At 42.5% G+C, this 14,699-nt stretch overlaps 1 protein-coding gene and 1 non-coding gene across 4 annotated transcripts in view; both read left to right on the top strand.

Moving 5' to 3' along the window:
- The window catches only part of CAMK1D (calcium/calmodulin dependent protein kinase ID), a 425,032-nt gene that overhangs the window by 67,662 nt on the left and 342,671 nt on the right, over nucleotides 1-14,699 (top strand). The window contains exon 1 of one of the 3 annotated variants that reach the window (XM_064592067.1): nucleotides 12,594-13,090. The exons of the other annotated variants lie outside the window; for them this stretch is intronic. Coding sequence (XP_064448137.1) covers nucleotides 13,083-13,090 — 8 coding nt within the window. The 5' untranslated portion in view covers nucleotides 12,594-13,082. Of the gene's footprint in view, nucleotides 1-12,593; nucleotides 13,091-14,699 lie in introns of those variants that run through there. 3 annotated transcript variants of the gene reach the window in all.
- LOC123845163 (U6atac minor spliceosomal RNA) lies at nucleotides 10,541-10,665 on the top strand. The gene has a single exon (XR_006790996.1). It is a non-coding gene; the product is annotated as a U6atac minor spliceosomal RNA (small nuclear RNA).

Below are 14,699 nucleotides of genomic sequence, written 5' to 3'. Positions count from 1 at the left end.
AAGAATGTGGTGGCCTGATTTGTGTTGCTTTCTGGTAGAAACATCTCTTTAAATCTGGGAACAAGTGGAGCTGGGGCTGCCCTGGGGTTCAATCTCTTGCAGCTCCTTAGAAGAATTGCTTTTGGGTCACCTGGCATTTATGAACTAGTATATCTGTTGCTTGACCTTTTTTTCCTCCTGCCATTCTTGGCCCTTTTGGATTCATTCATATATATGTTTTGTTGTTGTTGTTTGTTTAATTTGTGTGACAAGAACCAAACTCTTTTTTTGCCTCTCAGTCTAAACTTTATATATTCTACTCAAAGATGGGAATGAAAACCTCCCTATAGCCTAAGAAGCACTTGATAAAAGTCCATCTCAGTAAAGTCTCCAGAACACAGAATGGTTTGGAAATTGTATAAAATGAATTTTCTTGCACACAAAGGTGAAAAAAAAATGCAAGTTCACAACTTATTTTTAAATTTATGAAGGAGTATCTCTCTGATGGCATAAAAATGCAGCAAGTAATAATTCTTCAGGTCTTATTAAGGAATTAGGATGGACCAAAACTCCATAAAATTTAAACCAAAGGCTCAAAGAATTATCACAGGAGTCTTAACTAGTAGTTTGCTTTCCTTAAAACTTTGGTTCCTGGGGCGCCTGGCTGGCTCAGTTGGAAGAGCATCTGACTCTTGATCTCAGAATCGTGAATTAGAACCCCATGTTGAGTGTAGAGATTACTTAAAAAAATAAAACAAACCAACAAAGAAACAAAAAACTAACTTTGGTTCCTCTTAAATGTCATACAAAAATGGAACTTCATTCTGCTAATAGTTTAATTCAAATGGACCTGCAAAGCCCTTCCGGTTTTAGTCACCCTTGTAGCTGCCATCCCAGACCTTGAATATTCACCTTCAGGGTTTTCGTATGGGTAAAGTCTAATCATTCTGCTCTTTTCATTCATTCATTCATTCATTTTATTGATTTTTTATTTTTTTATTTTTTTAAAGATTTTATTTATTTGACAGAGAAAGACACAGTGAGAGAGGGAACACAAGCAGGGGGAGCGGGAGAGGGAGAAGCAGGCTTCCCGCTGAGCAGGGAGCCCGATGCGGTGCTCGATCCCAGGACCCCGGGATCATGAACCAAGCCCAAGGCAGATGCTTAATGACTGAGCTACCCAGGTGCCCCTTTTCATTCATTTATTTTAAAGATTTTAGTTTTAAGTAATCTCTACACCCAACGTGGGGCTCGAACTCACAGCCCCAAGATCAAGAGTCACGTGCTCCACCAACAGAGCCAGCCAGGCACCCCCATTCTGTTCTTTTATTTATTTTTATTTATTTATTTATTTATTTTAAAAAAAGGTTTTATTTATTTATTTGACAGAGAGAGACACAGTGAGAGAGGGAACACAAGCAGGGGGAGTGGGAGAGGGAGAAGCAGGCTTCCCGCCAAGCAGGGAGCCTGATGTGGGGCTCAATCCCAGGACCCTGGGATCATGACCTGAGCCGAAGGCAGACGCTTAACGACCGAGCCACCCAGGCGCCCCCATTCTGTTCTTTTAGATTGCGGAAGGTTATATGTGGAGTCCTTTTCTCTTCCTTTGTTTTCTTTTACAACAAGGAAAAGATCAAAAAGGAATGTTCAGCCATTGTTGAGCATTTTGGGAAGAGTGAAAACCTGCTCCCTCCATTTCATTTGCAAGGAGAAGCTCCTTAGAAGCGAGTATACTTGGAGGCGTCCACCGTTCTGTGGGGAGAGAAGGTGGTGATGGCAGATTCCAGGCAAAACTCTGAGGAAGGCGGGGTATGACTTTGCCTCCTTTCCACCTTTCCCTTTCCTCTCAGTTCTTTACTCTTTCCTCTTCTCCTCCCTATTTCTCTCTTCTCTAATACTTCCCTTCGATTCTGAGCCAGTTTCTTTTATTCCCTTTATATATTAGCTCACAGCAGTTGAGAAAACAGGGACACTCCTTTCAAAGAGATCTATTTTCTTAAGGACTCTGGACAACAGAGCCAAAGCCATTAACCCTCAATAGTGAAACTTTGGCTTCAGGAGGAAGGGCATTTATGAGCAGAAAGTCTTCTCAGGAATTGTCTGTTTATAAGATCTGCTCACTGCTTATGGGGCAGAGATGATGGATGCCCACTGTGTGCCAGGTGGATGAGTGATGTCGCTCGCATTTTGAGGACCCGGCAATGGCAGGAGAGGGGGCAGACAAGCATAGGAATTAGTAGTTACAATATAGTACTGTAATTGCCTTCCTGGAGGCACGAACCGTGTGTTGTGTTCAGGTAGTCGGGCATGAGAACAACCAGGGAAACGTCCATACCCCTGGAATCGGAGACTTGGAGGACAAAAATACACAAAATGAGACAACATGAGAGTTCTGGAATGAAACCACCCAGGGAGTTTGAACTCTTCATGACCAGAGTTGAGTTAGACCTAGCTCTGTTTCTGCCATTTTTATTTTGGCTTCCTGTGGCGTCCTTCCTTCAGCTTCCTTCCTCTTGTTATTCGGCTGGCTTCCATGTCAGCCTCGCTGTCCTGAGTGTGAGATGCAGAGCTCAAGAAATATGGCCCAGAAAGGGGGAGACATAATTGGGCTGCAGAGTAGACAGATTTTCCTTTGGGTATTCCAAGTAGCATAGTCTTACAATGTTAACACAGTTTTATTTTATTTTTATTTATTTATTTATTTTTTAAAAGATTTTATTTATTTATTTGAGACAGAGAGAATGAGAGAGACATGAGAGGGGGGAGGGTCAGAGGGGAAGCAGGCTCCCCGCTGAGCAGGGAGCCCGATGCAGGACTCGATCCCGGGTCTCCAGGATCATGACCTGAGCCGAAGGCAGTTGCTTAACCAACTGAGCCACCCAGGTGCCCTGTTAACACAGTTTTAGACAGGAGACTGTCCCAGGATCTTTTCTTTTCCTAATTTGCCTTTAGCCATTTGTAATTACCACATCTGCCTTGTCTGCAGTAGTCACAACAAGAAAAAAGCTTCCCAGTCTTTTTAATGTCAAAGTCATAAACCATGCCTGGACAAAGCAGAAAATTATTATCACTACTTTATTTTTATTGTTAGCATAACTCTTAATTGCCTTCCTTATCTTCATGCCTGCCTTTTGTTGTCCAGGACGAAGTTAACAATGTTTAGAAAGTCAGTTCAGAGGTAAAGTAATGATGTAGTCATAATAGCAGATATGGGCATGTTGTTGGCATTTAGCGAATGTCAAATACTAGTTTTCACGATAATAAATTTAGGGGAGGAACAAGAAGTTCCTCTGTGGGAGAGGCTCTTGTCCTTCGCAGATAGCAGTATTCATTTCTATTGCAATAGGAAATATGGCTTCCTGGCCTCAATTATTAACTTCATCATTCAGCCTGCTTATATTTGAGGAAGCTTGGCTTTTTTTCCAGTAGGGATAGTAACCATGATATAAATCCTTTCTCTTCTTGTAATCAAAGCCCTTTGTGGCAACCTCCATGCCAGTAATCCCTGAACCCTTCGGAATCAGACCACTCGGTTGGTGTTGATCTGGTTTTTAGGCTTTCCTTCCCTCCATGCCTTCAGATGCTACCTATGCTGTATCTTCATTTGACTTTGACTTCTGTTGAGAATTCCGACTTCTGTGATGACAGGAGCCACCCTTCATTTATTCCTGTTGGGATAATTGGACTAATGGAGGGAGGGGCTCCGGAACAGGGCTGAGTACCACCCCAAGGTGGGGGTTTCCCCAGTTCATCCTAAGACGCCTCCCCCTTTCTAGGATTCGTTGTTTGAATCTGACTTTCTTGGTCTTTTGTCTTATTTTCGCTTTGATGGCACAACATTAAAGAAGGAATTGATTCATTCAAAGTTATTGTCAGTTCTGAGAGATAGTGAAGGTATTGGAAGGTTGACTGCATTCTCCTTTATTTCCTGTGAGTGTGTGTGAAGATTTTTCTGCAGAAAGTCACCCAGAACCCTTCAAGGGAGTGACTTTCTATCACTTCACTATGAGAGGCTGAATGGGCAGCCTGAGGCCTCTGCTGCCCACTGGGCAGCCTCCAGGTAGTTTTCTAGAGGAGAAATTGCAGAGCTCCCTGGACTTCTTGCCCAGGTTTGTTTGAGGAAGAGAGTTAAACAGCATGTAAATAATTTGAATTTTATTGGGGAAAACACAGTGAAAGATTTTTCTGAAGTCAGACTTTTTTTTTTGGCCTATAGGGCAGATTTAATTTTTCTCTTTTACTTTTGTTTTTTAATCTTGTGTAGTTATTTTTTTTAAAGATTTATTTATTTATTTGATAGAGAGAGAGTGAGAGAGAATGCAAGTTGGGTGGGGGGAAGAGCAGCAGAAGGACAAGCAGACTCTGCTGAGCGTGGAGCCCGAAGCGGGGCTCAGTCCCATGACCCATGAGATCATGACCTAAGCCAAAATTAAGAGTCAGACGCCTAATTGACTGAGTCATCCAGGTGCCCCAATTCTTCTGTAGTATTTTTAAAGATAGCAATGAGAAAGAATTATCCCTGGACCATTTCTCCCATTAGGTGTGACTATGAGGAAATGGTATGTGGCCTTAAGGAGAACGTATGGCAGAGTCATCCAAAATGCTGACTCTGTCCCTCAGGGCTCTGTGGGTGTGGCAAGTTTCTTAAACTCTCTGTGCCCCTACTTCATCTACATCATGGAGACAATAATCTCTTGGAGGTTGTGGTGATTAACTGAGATCATTCTTGTCAAATGCTTAGAATAGTCCCTGGTACCTAATAAGCAGTTCATGGTTATTATATGTGATTATACACTAATTCTTTTAGATCATGTTATTACATTATGAAAGAATTGAGTTTCTTGGTACACTGATGTGGTCTTAGAAAGTTGGAACAAATGTCCACCCAGGCAAATGTTTAATGACTATGTGGCCATTACTTGGCTGTTTGGATCAGAGAAGAAGGCCAACCTAGCAACTTTTTTTTTTTTTTTTATCAAACTCAGTTTGTCACACTGATTGGGAGCCTGTAGGGCCCCTCCAAAGCTGAGTGGGCAGAGCCTGAATGGCCCTCTACATGGCTACAGTCACCTTGAGTAGCTGCTCTGGTGTAGAGGATATAAAATTTTGCAAATGGTCTTTTGTAAAACATTAGAGGAAGGATGCTGGACTATTAACCAGCCCACCACTAACTAGCTGTGTGTCCTCTGGGTCAGACCAGCTATTCATTCATTCATTCATTCATTCATTCACTCCATTTGTAAAAAATGCTAAGATATTTTAAAGTAAATTAAAGATATTTTATTGCACAATTTCACAATAGCCAAGACATGGAAACCACCGAAGTGTCAACATATGATTGGATATATAAGGTGTGGTTTGTACGTTCAATGGAATATTATTCAGCCATGAGAAAGAAGGAAATCTTGCCATATGTGACCACATGGATGGACCTCTAGGGCATTATGTTAAGTGAGATAAGTCAGACAGAGAAAGACAAATAATGTATGATACAACTTACATGTGGAATCTAAAAAAGCCAAACTTGTAGACGCAGGGTGTAGAGTGGTGGTTACCAGGGACAGAGGGTGGGAGAATTGGGGAGATCTTGGTCAAAGGGTACAAACTTACAGTGAGAAGGTGAATAAGTTCTGGGGAATCTAATGCACAGCATGGTGAATAGAGTTAACACACTGTATTATATACTTGAAAGTTCCTGAGAGACTAGATCATAAATGTTCTGAGCACAAAAAAGAAATGGTAACACCAGTGGAGGCGTTAGCTGACTCTAGGGGGGCACCAAATAAACACATTGTACACCTTAAATGTTCACAGTGTTATATGTCAATTATATCTCAACTTAAAAAAAGATATCTTGACATTCCACCCCTAGTATAATATGGCCTTCCGTCCCCTCCATTCCCCCCAAGAAAGGAAGGAAGGAAAGAAAGAAATTTCCCCAGGTAACCAAAATAACATTATCATAACTAACACAATTAATAATATGTCTTTAATATCCTCTCATATCCAGTTCATGTTCAGGCTTCCCCAGGTATGGGTAGGTCGGACACCGCATTTACTTTATGTTAGTGCAGTTGCTTTGTGTGGGGAATGAGGGGTAGTACTAAGTGGTCTCTAAGGCTCAGTGTTCATGTTTTAATACCTTTAACCAAGTGCAGCTCTAATGCTGTTCATTTCTCTCTTGTTCTTGGACAAGGAGGACCCAAAATATATAGACATCAACTATGGCTCTCTAGCACGATGAGATGGAAATGTGGAAATTGCTTGGCTCATGGGATCAGTCAAGACAGGTGGGGAGCGCATGTCACACTGGGTTGGGCAGACCCAGCGTTAGGTAGGTTGTGCACTTGCCAGAAAGAGTTTTAGGCCCAAGAGTGGCTTACATTTTTTGTGCTCCATAAACGTTCAGTGCCATTAACAATTACAAGGAGGACTTGGGCAGTCCTTCTGATTTCATTTTGTTTTGTTATCTGAGACTCTGGTATTTTCTTCAGAGAGACTGAATGCTGGGTCTCTCAGGTTACCTGTCCAGGGGAAGTCCCATTGTTCCAGAACGAAAGAGTGAAAAAGTCCTATAGTGACAGCCTAGGGGATCTTGGGTCCTCCAGCCTCAGAGATCACTGGCCTGTTGGCACATTCTTGTCATCGTGCAGGTGTCCCTGTGAAGCCACTTCCCAGCCTCTTAGCCTTCCACCCACAAACCTGCCTGGGACCACCTTGTTATGTGTGTGAGGTATGAGGGCTGATTAGGAACATGCTCTTCCCACCGGTGCTCTGAACCAGTTGAGAACTAGGGTTGAGGGGTCAGGCAGGTGGAGACCAAAGTAATAACTATTTCTGATAAAAGCTAAATTGGAGGCTGTGATATGTGACAAAACCTTAGGTGGGCTTCCAGCAGGTTTCCAAGGGACAGAGGGAGAAGGGGCTGAGCTTCCAGCCTTCCCATTCCTCCCGGCCAGCCAGGCAAGTCCCCCCTCCTGCCCTGTGGAGGAGGAGGTGGGAGGGGACACAGGGAGGAACAGCCACAGAGAAAGGGACACCAAGAGCGTGAATGATTCTTCCCCCTTACAGTAATCTTCTTCTTGGGACCTGGCATTCCCCAGCATTGTGGGTGCCTTGTGGGCTCCTTCCCTCTGTGTCAGCTTCATAGACTAATTTATTTTAGGAGAGAGAGAAATGAGATAAGTTCTGATAATAGTATTGTTCAATAAATATTGTCATTCATGAGATACACACTCCCTGAAGAGATAAATATTTAAAAAAAAATTCAACTTCAAAATTTCCCCTAAACTCTGAATATTTATTGCATGAATGAATATACCAGTCAACTGTTTGCATTTGGGAGGCAGAGATTCAGGATGGATGTGTGTGCGTGTGTGTGTATGTGTGTGTGTGTGTGTGTGTTGGGGAGGGAGCAGAGAGGAAGTGGGATGGAGAGCCAAGGCTTTCTGAAATATTTATTACCTAGAGGAATTCCGGGCTTCTCTGAAAGGGTGCCCATGCCCTGAGTGTCCAGGAAGTCAGCTCCTCTGACTGACAGACCTTTTGCCCCAGAGCGTGCCAGGAACCAGGGCAGAGACATTGGGAACTTGATGTACCAGGAACCAGGGTAGAGACATTGGGGACTTGAGGCAGAACATGTTTTGGGAGACTTTTCCTTTCACAGGTGACCAGCAATCCCCTCATGGAGGGAGATGAATATTCCATTGTATGGATATGTCCCATTTTTTAAAAAGATATTTATTTATTTATTTGAGAGAGAGAGAGAGAGACAGCACAAATAGGGGGAGGGGCAGAGGGAGAGGGAAAAGCAGACCCCTGCCGAGCAGGGAGCCCAACCCCAGGACCCTGGGATCATGACCAGAGCCAAAGGCAGATGCTTAACCGATACCCAGGTGCCCCCAAGGATATGTCCCATTTTGTTTATCCAATTCATCTGTCAGTGGACCCTTAGGTTGCTTCTCCCTTTTGGTTTTTGTGACTAATGCTGATATGAACATAGATGAACAAGTATCTGTTTGCATTACATCTTTTCAAAGTAAACTTTTTTTTTTAAATGTAATATATGCATTACATTTTTGGTGACCATAACATATTTCCAATTCACATTGAACCTGAACTTGTTATCCAAAACCCCTAAAGTTTTAAATGTAACGAGTATAATGGATTTTGTCATTGATCCTTGTCCTTTTTGTTCTGAGTTGTTAATTTTTGTGCACCTAAATTGTATATTTAATATTGTTAGATGGAGTTTACCAAATCAGCCTGTCAAGACCTTTTAGAATTCTGAGTCTTTCATCTCGTTTAATTTTGGGTCATTCACAAATACGATCATATCTTCTATTTCTCTGTACAAGCCTCCAAGAGCTGTGGGTGCTGCTGGAAACTTCCCCCTGGTTGGCATCTTTCTCTGGGTGTTGCTGTGCTGTCATATACCCATTTATACAACTTTTCTCACCTCTGGTTCCATTCTTCATTTTGTTCATAAGGAAACGTATCACCCTCCAACATGCATGTGTGCACATTTTCATGCTCTAACAGTCTCCAGACTTGCTGACAATAGGGCTAAGCCAGACTGGTCATGCATACTCTTAAGTTTTTTGGGGTAGGGGATGGTAGCCACCGGAAAGTTGTAGTTGAGCGAGGATTAGCTATTCTCTTACAGCCTCATGACCAGCTTAAATGACAGCAAGTTTCCGAACAAATTCAGCATCAAGACACTTCTTAAACAAATGGGTATTAGCAGTCAGGCAGAATCTAGTCCATACGTTCCATTCTGTCACCTGAAGTTCCCGCTCTGTGTCCTCTTAGGTGCTCTGACCACCACTTAGGATGAAAGCTTCTCTTGAAGCAAAGTTGCCAATATTCCAAAAGCAGGATTCCATTTCCATTATGATAGGCATCAGGCAGCCCAGAAATCCTCCAAACCAATGCCTGGACCATTTTGGGATCAAGTCTAAGGGTACAGGCCCTGGGCCTTGTCGGATGGAGTCTTGTACCCTGTTGGTTCAAGGATAGAGACTATCTAAACTGTTTTACCCCATTCTTTTTTTTTTTTTTTTTAAGATTTTATTTATTTATTTGACAGAGACACAGTGAGAGAGGGAACACAAGCAGGGGGAGTGGGAGAGGGAGAGGCAGGCCTCCTGAGAAGCAGGGAGCCCGATGCGGGGCTCGATCCCAGGACCCTGGGACCATGACCTGAGCCGAAGGCAGGCGCTTAACGACTGAGTCACCCAGGCGCCCCTGTTCTGTACCCCATTCTTAACGCTCATCGTGCTAATTAACCTCTGATTTCACCAAGAAAAAAAATCATTCCTCACATTCATTTTGCTAGTCAGCAGCGGAGCTAATATTACTCAAATATAGATAACAGGAGCTGTTCTAGTTGGCTGTTCCTGGAGTAAGGACCAGCTCAGGATGCTGAGATATAATTTATATATAGTAAAGATAACAAATTTCAGAATTTTTTAACCTATCTAAGGACCCCCTAGATCAAGATGTAGAACATTTCCAGCACCTTTGAAAGCTCTCTGGGACCCTTTTCCTCAGTCAGAATAATGCCCTTCCTTCTCGAAGGTAATCACCGTTCTGACCTCTGTCACCACGAATTAGTTTTGCTGGTTTGAATTTCATATAATGGAATCATACGTAAGTTTTGTGAGTTTCCTTCATGTTGTATAAATTGTTCATTTTTTCCCATTGATCTGTAGTGTTCCATTGTATGAAATTTAGATACCCATTCTATACTTGGTAGACATTTTATTATTTCCAGTTTGAGGCTATTGTGAATAAAGTAGCTAAAAACATTCTTGAACATGTCTTGGTGAGTTATTGATTAAGGTAACTAACTGTCCCTAGAATTGGTTTATAGTCACAAATACAGAGAGAACATCATATTGTTCATAACACATGGTTTTGAAGTATATTAAATGGATCATACAAAACTGTATCAAACAAGGGAATAGAGTCTAGTATGTTTGTATTTAGCAAAGTATATGTTGGAACAAAAGGAGATCACTGCTTTTGTGCTCCTTGACTGTAATAAATATTCTAAGTCAGAGGGTCAGCTTCCTGAGAGCCGAGATTCTCATGTGAAAGTATGTTGTTTCCTCATGCCTTCTCTGGAAGGGTGGGAAAAAGACCTTTTCATTAATTCTGCAAATAGGCATCATTTTCTAATTTTAGGTTGTCACTGTGAAAAAAAAGTCATGAATTACTAAAAAAACTCAGAATATCAACTACTTTTGGGGGTCCCTGCATTGGAATGAATAAGGTTTTTAAATATTCATTTATGTTTTTCTTTCCATGTCATTTTGGGTATTGTGATGAAAAGAAAGTATTTGCTGCTGATTTAGAATCCCTGAATACTCTTATAAAAATTTAATTCCACCCATATTAACTAGGCTTTCAAGGCTTTTTTAGAGGGCCTGTTTTCCTCTAATAGGTTACTAGTGGGAAAATCTGTTAGCCTAGAAAACTGATGGATGGAAGTAGAATAGGGAAACTGAACTCCGGCTACCACTGGGATGCTGCACTGATTTAAAATTTCAAAGGGTCTGTGTTTCATGAAAGTGAAGAATCAGGTTAGCACTCCCCTTGACGAGAATGGAAAAATATTCTGGTGCCCTGTAACACACACGCACATTGAAGCTATCACCACCACGGCACCTAACAATATTTCTTAACAACCGTACAGTGTAAACCAACATTACAGATGTCCTGTTCTGGGAGTCTTCCCCCCACACACACACCTGCACGCATACCTAGGTGACACCTACACAAGGGCAGCATTGAAGGTTTGCGTGTAACACCAGAGCACCAGGAGCAACCAGATGTAGGGCAGTCTGTGAGGGAGTGGTTGAATGATGCCGTCCTTGTGCAGTGGGTGCCGTGTGGTTGTTAAAAGAGAGTGATGATGTGTGTTCTGATGTGGAATGGTGTCCAGGTACATTGCCGCGTGAAAGAAACAAGCTGGAGACTGGTGTATTGACTATGGTATCTTTATGTAAGAAAGGTGGGGATCTGGAGATATGTAGGGGAATTTGCTTATATTTGCATAGGGAAACACTGGAAAGATAAACGAGAAACGACTACAGACGCGGATCTGTAGCAGTCAGTGGGGAACGTAGGGGTTGGGAGTAGGTGTAGGAATGGCTCCGTCTGCATGTATCTTTTTATACTGTGTTGACTTTTGGAATTCTGCCAAAGACAACCCACCGACAAAAGTGAATCTGTCTGGGCATGCCACTTGACATTGAACTAGACCAAGAGCCCGTGGCAGAGGGAAGCCGGTTGAATGCATCATGAAAGGGTGAGGTCATCCACTCCATTTCCTTTCTCAGAAGCTCTCAAGTTCAGTCATTCAATCACAGGGGCTTACTGAACCAGTCTGCCTGTGTGATGTGCCAGGCACTATTTTAGGTGCTGCCCGTGGGAGCCTTAGGGTCCAAGCTTTCATGGAGCTGCTTGAAGGGACAGACAACAAGGAGATGATGAGCGAGGGGGAGAAGGCTTATGCTTCTGGGCCCCGGGGAAGGAGGTGAGAGCAGTTCCCACTGAGGTCAGGAGGGAGGTTAACTGCTGATCTGTATTCCTGCGTGTCTGAGCTGAGTTTGTGTATAATATTCTCGCCATAGGATAATAAAGTGGGGTAAATTCTCACTTTCATTCTTTGGCTACAGCGATCAGGATGTCATTTTACATAATCTCATTATCCCTTCAGTTAAGTTTCAAATAAAGAAACACATTTTAGCAGTCACTGTACCCCAATCTACTACTGTATTGGTAGGAGACCAGAATTTAGGTGAATAAATCAAAAGTTGATTTGACCATTATAGTTTGTCTTCACAACAGTGGGGCTGGATTTGGGATCATGTTATTGCTATGATTTGTGACTATAACCATAGGTTATTAAACAGAAAAAATATTACTCTGACAAGTCTGTTATTTTTTTCCACTCAGAAAGTGGTTAAATGTAAATCGTCCCTTTACTGTGACGTATTAGTTATAGCAAATTGAAACACGCACACCCCCCAACATAGTACTCATGTTCCACGTATCTTCAAGGCAGTTATTTTCTGAAAATACTGTAGAGATGTTCCCACGGTAGATGATGTAGATATTTGCAACATTTCTCCTTTGTTTATTTTTTTTTCTCATTCTGGTCTTTTAACTGGCAGATTTCTCTTTCACCGTTTCTGAATCAGATGAATTATTAATACGGTTATTTTTTAAAATTTCAACAATGACATGATTTTTTAAAGGGAGAGATCTTTATTTTTTCCTCTCTGCCTTTCGGTTCCATTAAGTTTTGGTGAAACTGGAGAAACAGAGATCAGAGGCCGTAGGAAATTGTGACGGTCAATGTGCTTCTCGCATCTCCACTTCTCCGACCGCTTAAGTCTTGCTCAGATTTGATGGAATAAAAACACGGAGACTGGCAGCCAGAGTTGGGAGTCTGGAATTTTCCTGGCAACCAAAGACCAAAATACAGATCTATCTGGAGCCAGCATATTCACAAACAATCGTAGGTTTGTGATTTAGTGAAGAAAGCACCAGAAGTCAGTTTTAAGTTAAAAAAAAAAAATGCAGAGTAATGCAGATCCTTACTTTATAATCCCAATAAAGTGTTCTCTGTAGAATAGTAAGGAAACGCTCAGGGGTCCCAGGGATCCTCTGTCATCCTAGGGGATGCACAGAAATGTAATGGCCATGGAGACTTGCCAGTGTGTTTTCCTCTTGCCCACTGCTTAAGAGACTTGGGTCATCTGGGAGGACTGGCCATCTGGGGACTTTGTCAGAGCTGTTCTCTCTTGGAATCTCCGGGCGAACTCAGGAGGATGTGATCTCTGCTTCCTGGTAGGTGAGCTCTTCCACTCTGCTGTCTGTCCTGGCCTTGCAGGAACGTGTGACATCGCTGGGCCTGGCTGTGGGAGTCACCGGAGCCGCTCCCTGATGGTGTGACCGTTCGCAGTGTCCAAGGCTTTGCGCAAGCGTGATGCAAGGAATCTGGGCACCGAGAGGGTCTACATCTGGTGCTCACGCTGGGTTGTGTTTTCTTTCAGAAGTTCATTTCCAGAGAGGAAATAAGAACCACAGGGATGCAAAGGTGAGAACGGACGATGGAGCAAATTCTCTGATGCCTTTTGCCGTTTAGGGGGATGTTTGTAGAGTAAGCGTATCCAAAAGCGGTGCAGCAGCCTGTGAAATCCCTCATAATTTTGGGGGTGTTCTTCCCCTACGACTGTGGCCCCTACAGGCTTCTAATAGAAGACTAGCCACACCGGGGGAGACTGCGTTGCTTTGCCACGGCAGCTTTGGGGGAAGAAGTTTGTTGCCTATCATAGAAACCAAAGAATTGCTTTTCTTGGAAGCAGCTCCGTTTTCTAACCACACAGTAAACTGTTCTCTGGTGTCCACTTTGCGCGAATATTCTCAGCCAACACTTCTTCTGTCTTCTGCACACAGCATGATCCCTGGCTCCTTGCTGAGTCAGCGAAGGAAGACGAGTGTATGTTTCAAACAGTTTTAGTGTTCCGCCAAAGCCCAAATTCTTTTAATTTCATGGCAAATAAATTTTTCATATTTTACCGAATTGACAATTTGTTATGTCTGGCCTGTTAAGAGGTTTTTTTTTTGTAATGAAGACTGGAGTTTAATTAATTAATTAATTTATTAATTAATTTATTTATTTGATGTAGTGTTCCATGATTCATTGTTTGTGTATAACACCCAGTGCTCCATTCAATATGTGCCCTCTTTAATAGCCATCACCAGGCTGACCCATCCAAGACATGAACAGACATTTTTCCAAAGAAGACATCCAAGTGGCCAACCAGACACATGTTAAGAGTTTTTTAAACTGCTGCTGGGCATTTGACCATATTTGTGGGAGTCCCAAGGCAGTCCAACAGAATGGGTGTAAAATACGATAGTCACGAGGACAACAAAAATAGCTGATATTTGTATATTGTATTGGTGTTCATGACAGGCAATTTCTGTGTCGTGTGTGTTATTCAACAGGCGATGGATTGGAGGACAGGCCCAACAGGCTCAACAGGCCAACTTGAGTCAAGGAGCTTTTATTTCTAACCAGTTGCAGTAATAGGTTCCTTTCATGTTGGTGAGAAGACTCAGAGGGCAACACTTAGCAGCGACATGGACAAGGAACAATCTGGGTGGGCTGGGGAGAAGTGGTATACACTACACCAAAGAAGGCTCATCTCTTGGCCAAATTCTGTTGAGCAAACAGTGGCTGAAATTTGTGGCAGGAGCAAAGTTATTTCTTGCCTGATTAGGTTAGGGAAACAAAATAAGCACTAAGAAGGTTTTCGTTTTTTGTTTTTAAGATTTTATTTATTTATTTGAGAGAGAGAGCACAAGTGGAGGGAGGGGCTGGGGGAGAAGAAGAGGGAGAGGGAGCAGCCGACTTCCTGCTGGGAGGCGGAGGCTCCATCCCAGGACCTCCAGATCACAACCTGAGCTGAAGTCAGACGCTGAATGACTGAGCCACCCAGGTGCGCCTTTAAGAGGTTTTTAACAAAATATTATATGTATATAAATGTATCACATGTGGGTAGTTATTAGTATTTATTAGTAAATTCAGTCATATGTTTATATTCAGAAGTTGCTCTTTTTAAGTAAACAAAATTCATAACCCACCAGCACATTTTGTATATATATCAACCGATGTTTTCATGTCTGAGGTTGCTGCTGGT

Source organism: Mirounga angustirostris, unplaced genomic scaffold (assembly GCF_029215605.1).
Source record: "Mirounga angustirostris isolate CCGP_5_RB_7025 unplaced genomic scaffold, mMirAng1.0.hap1 SCAF_5, whole genome shotgun sequence".
NCBI lineage: Eukaryota > Metazoa > Chordata > Mammalia > Carnivora > Phocidae > Mirounga > Mirounga angustirostris.
The sequence above is the reverse complement of the archived record's forward strand: the minus strand, read 5'-3'. Positions and strand labels throughout refer to the sequence as shown.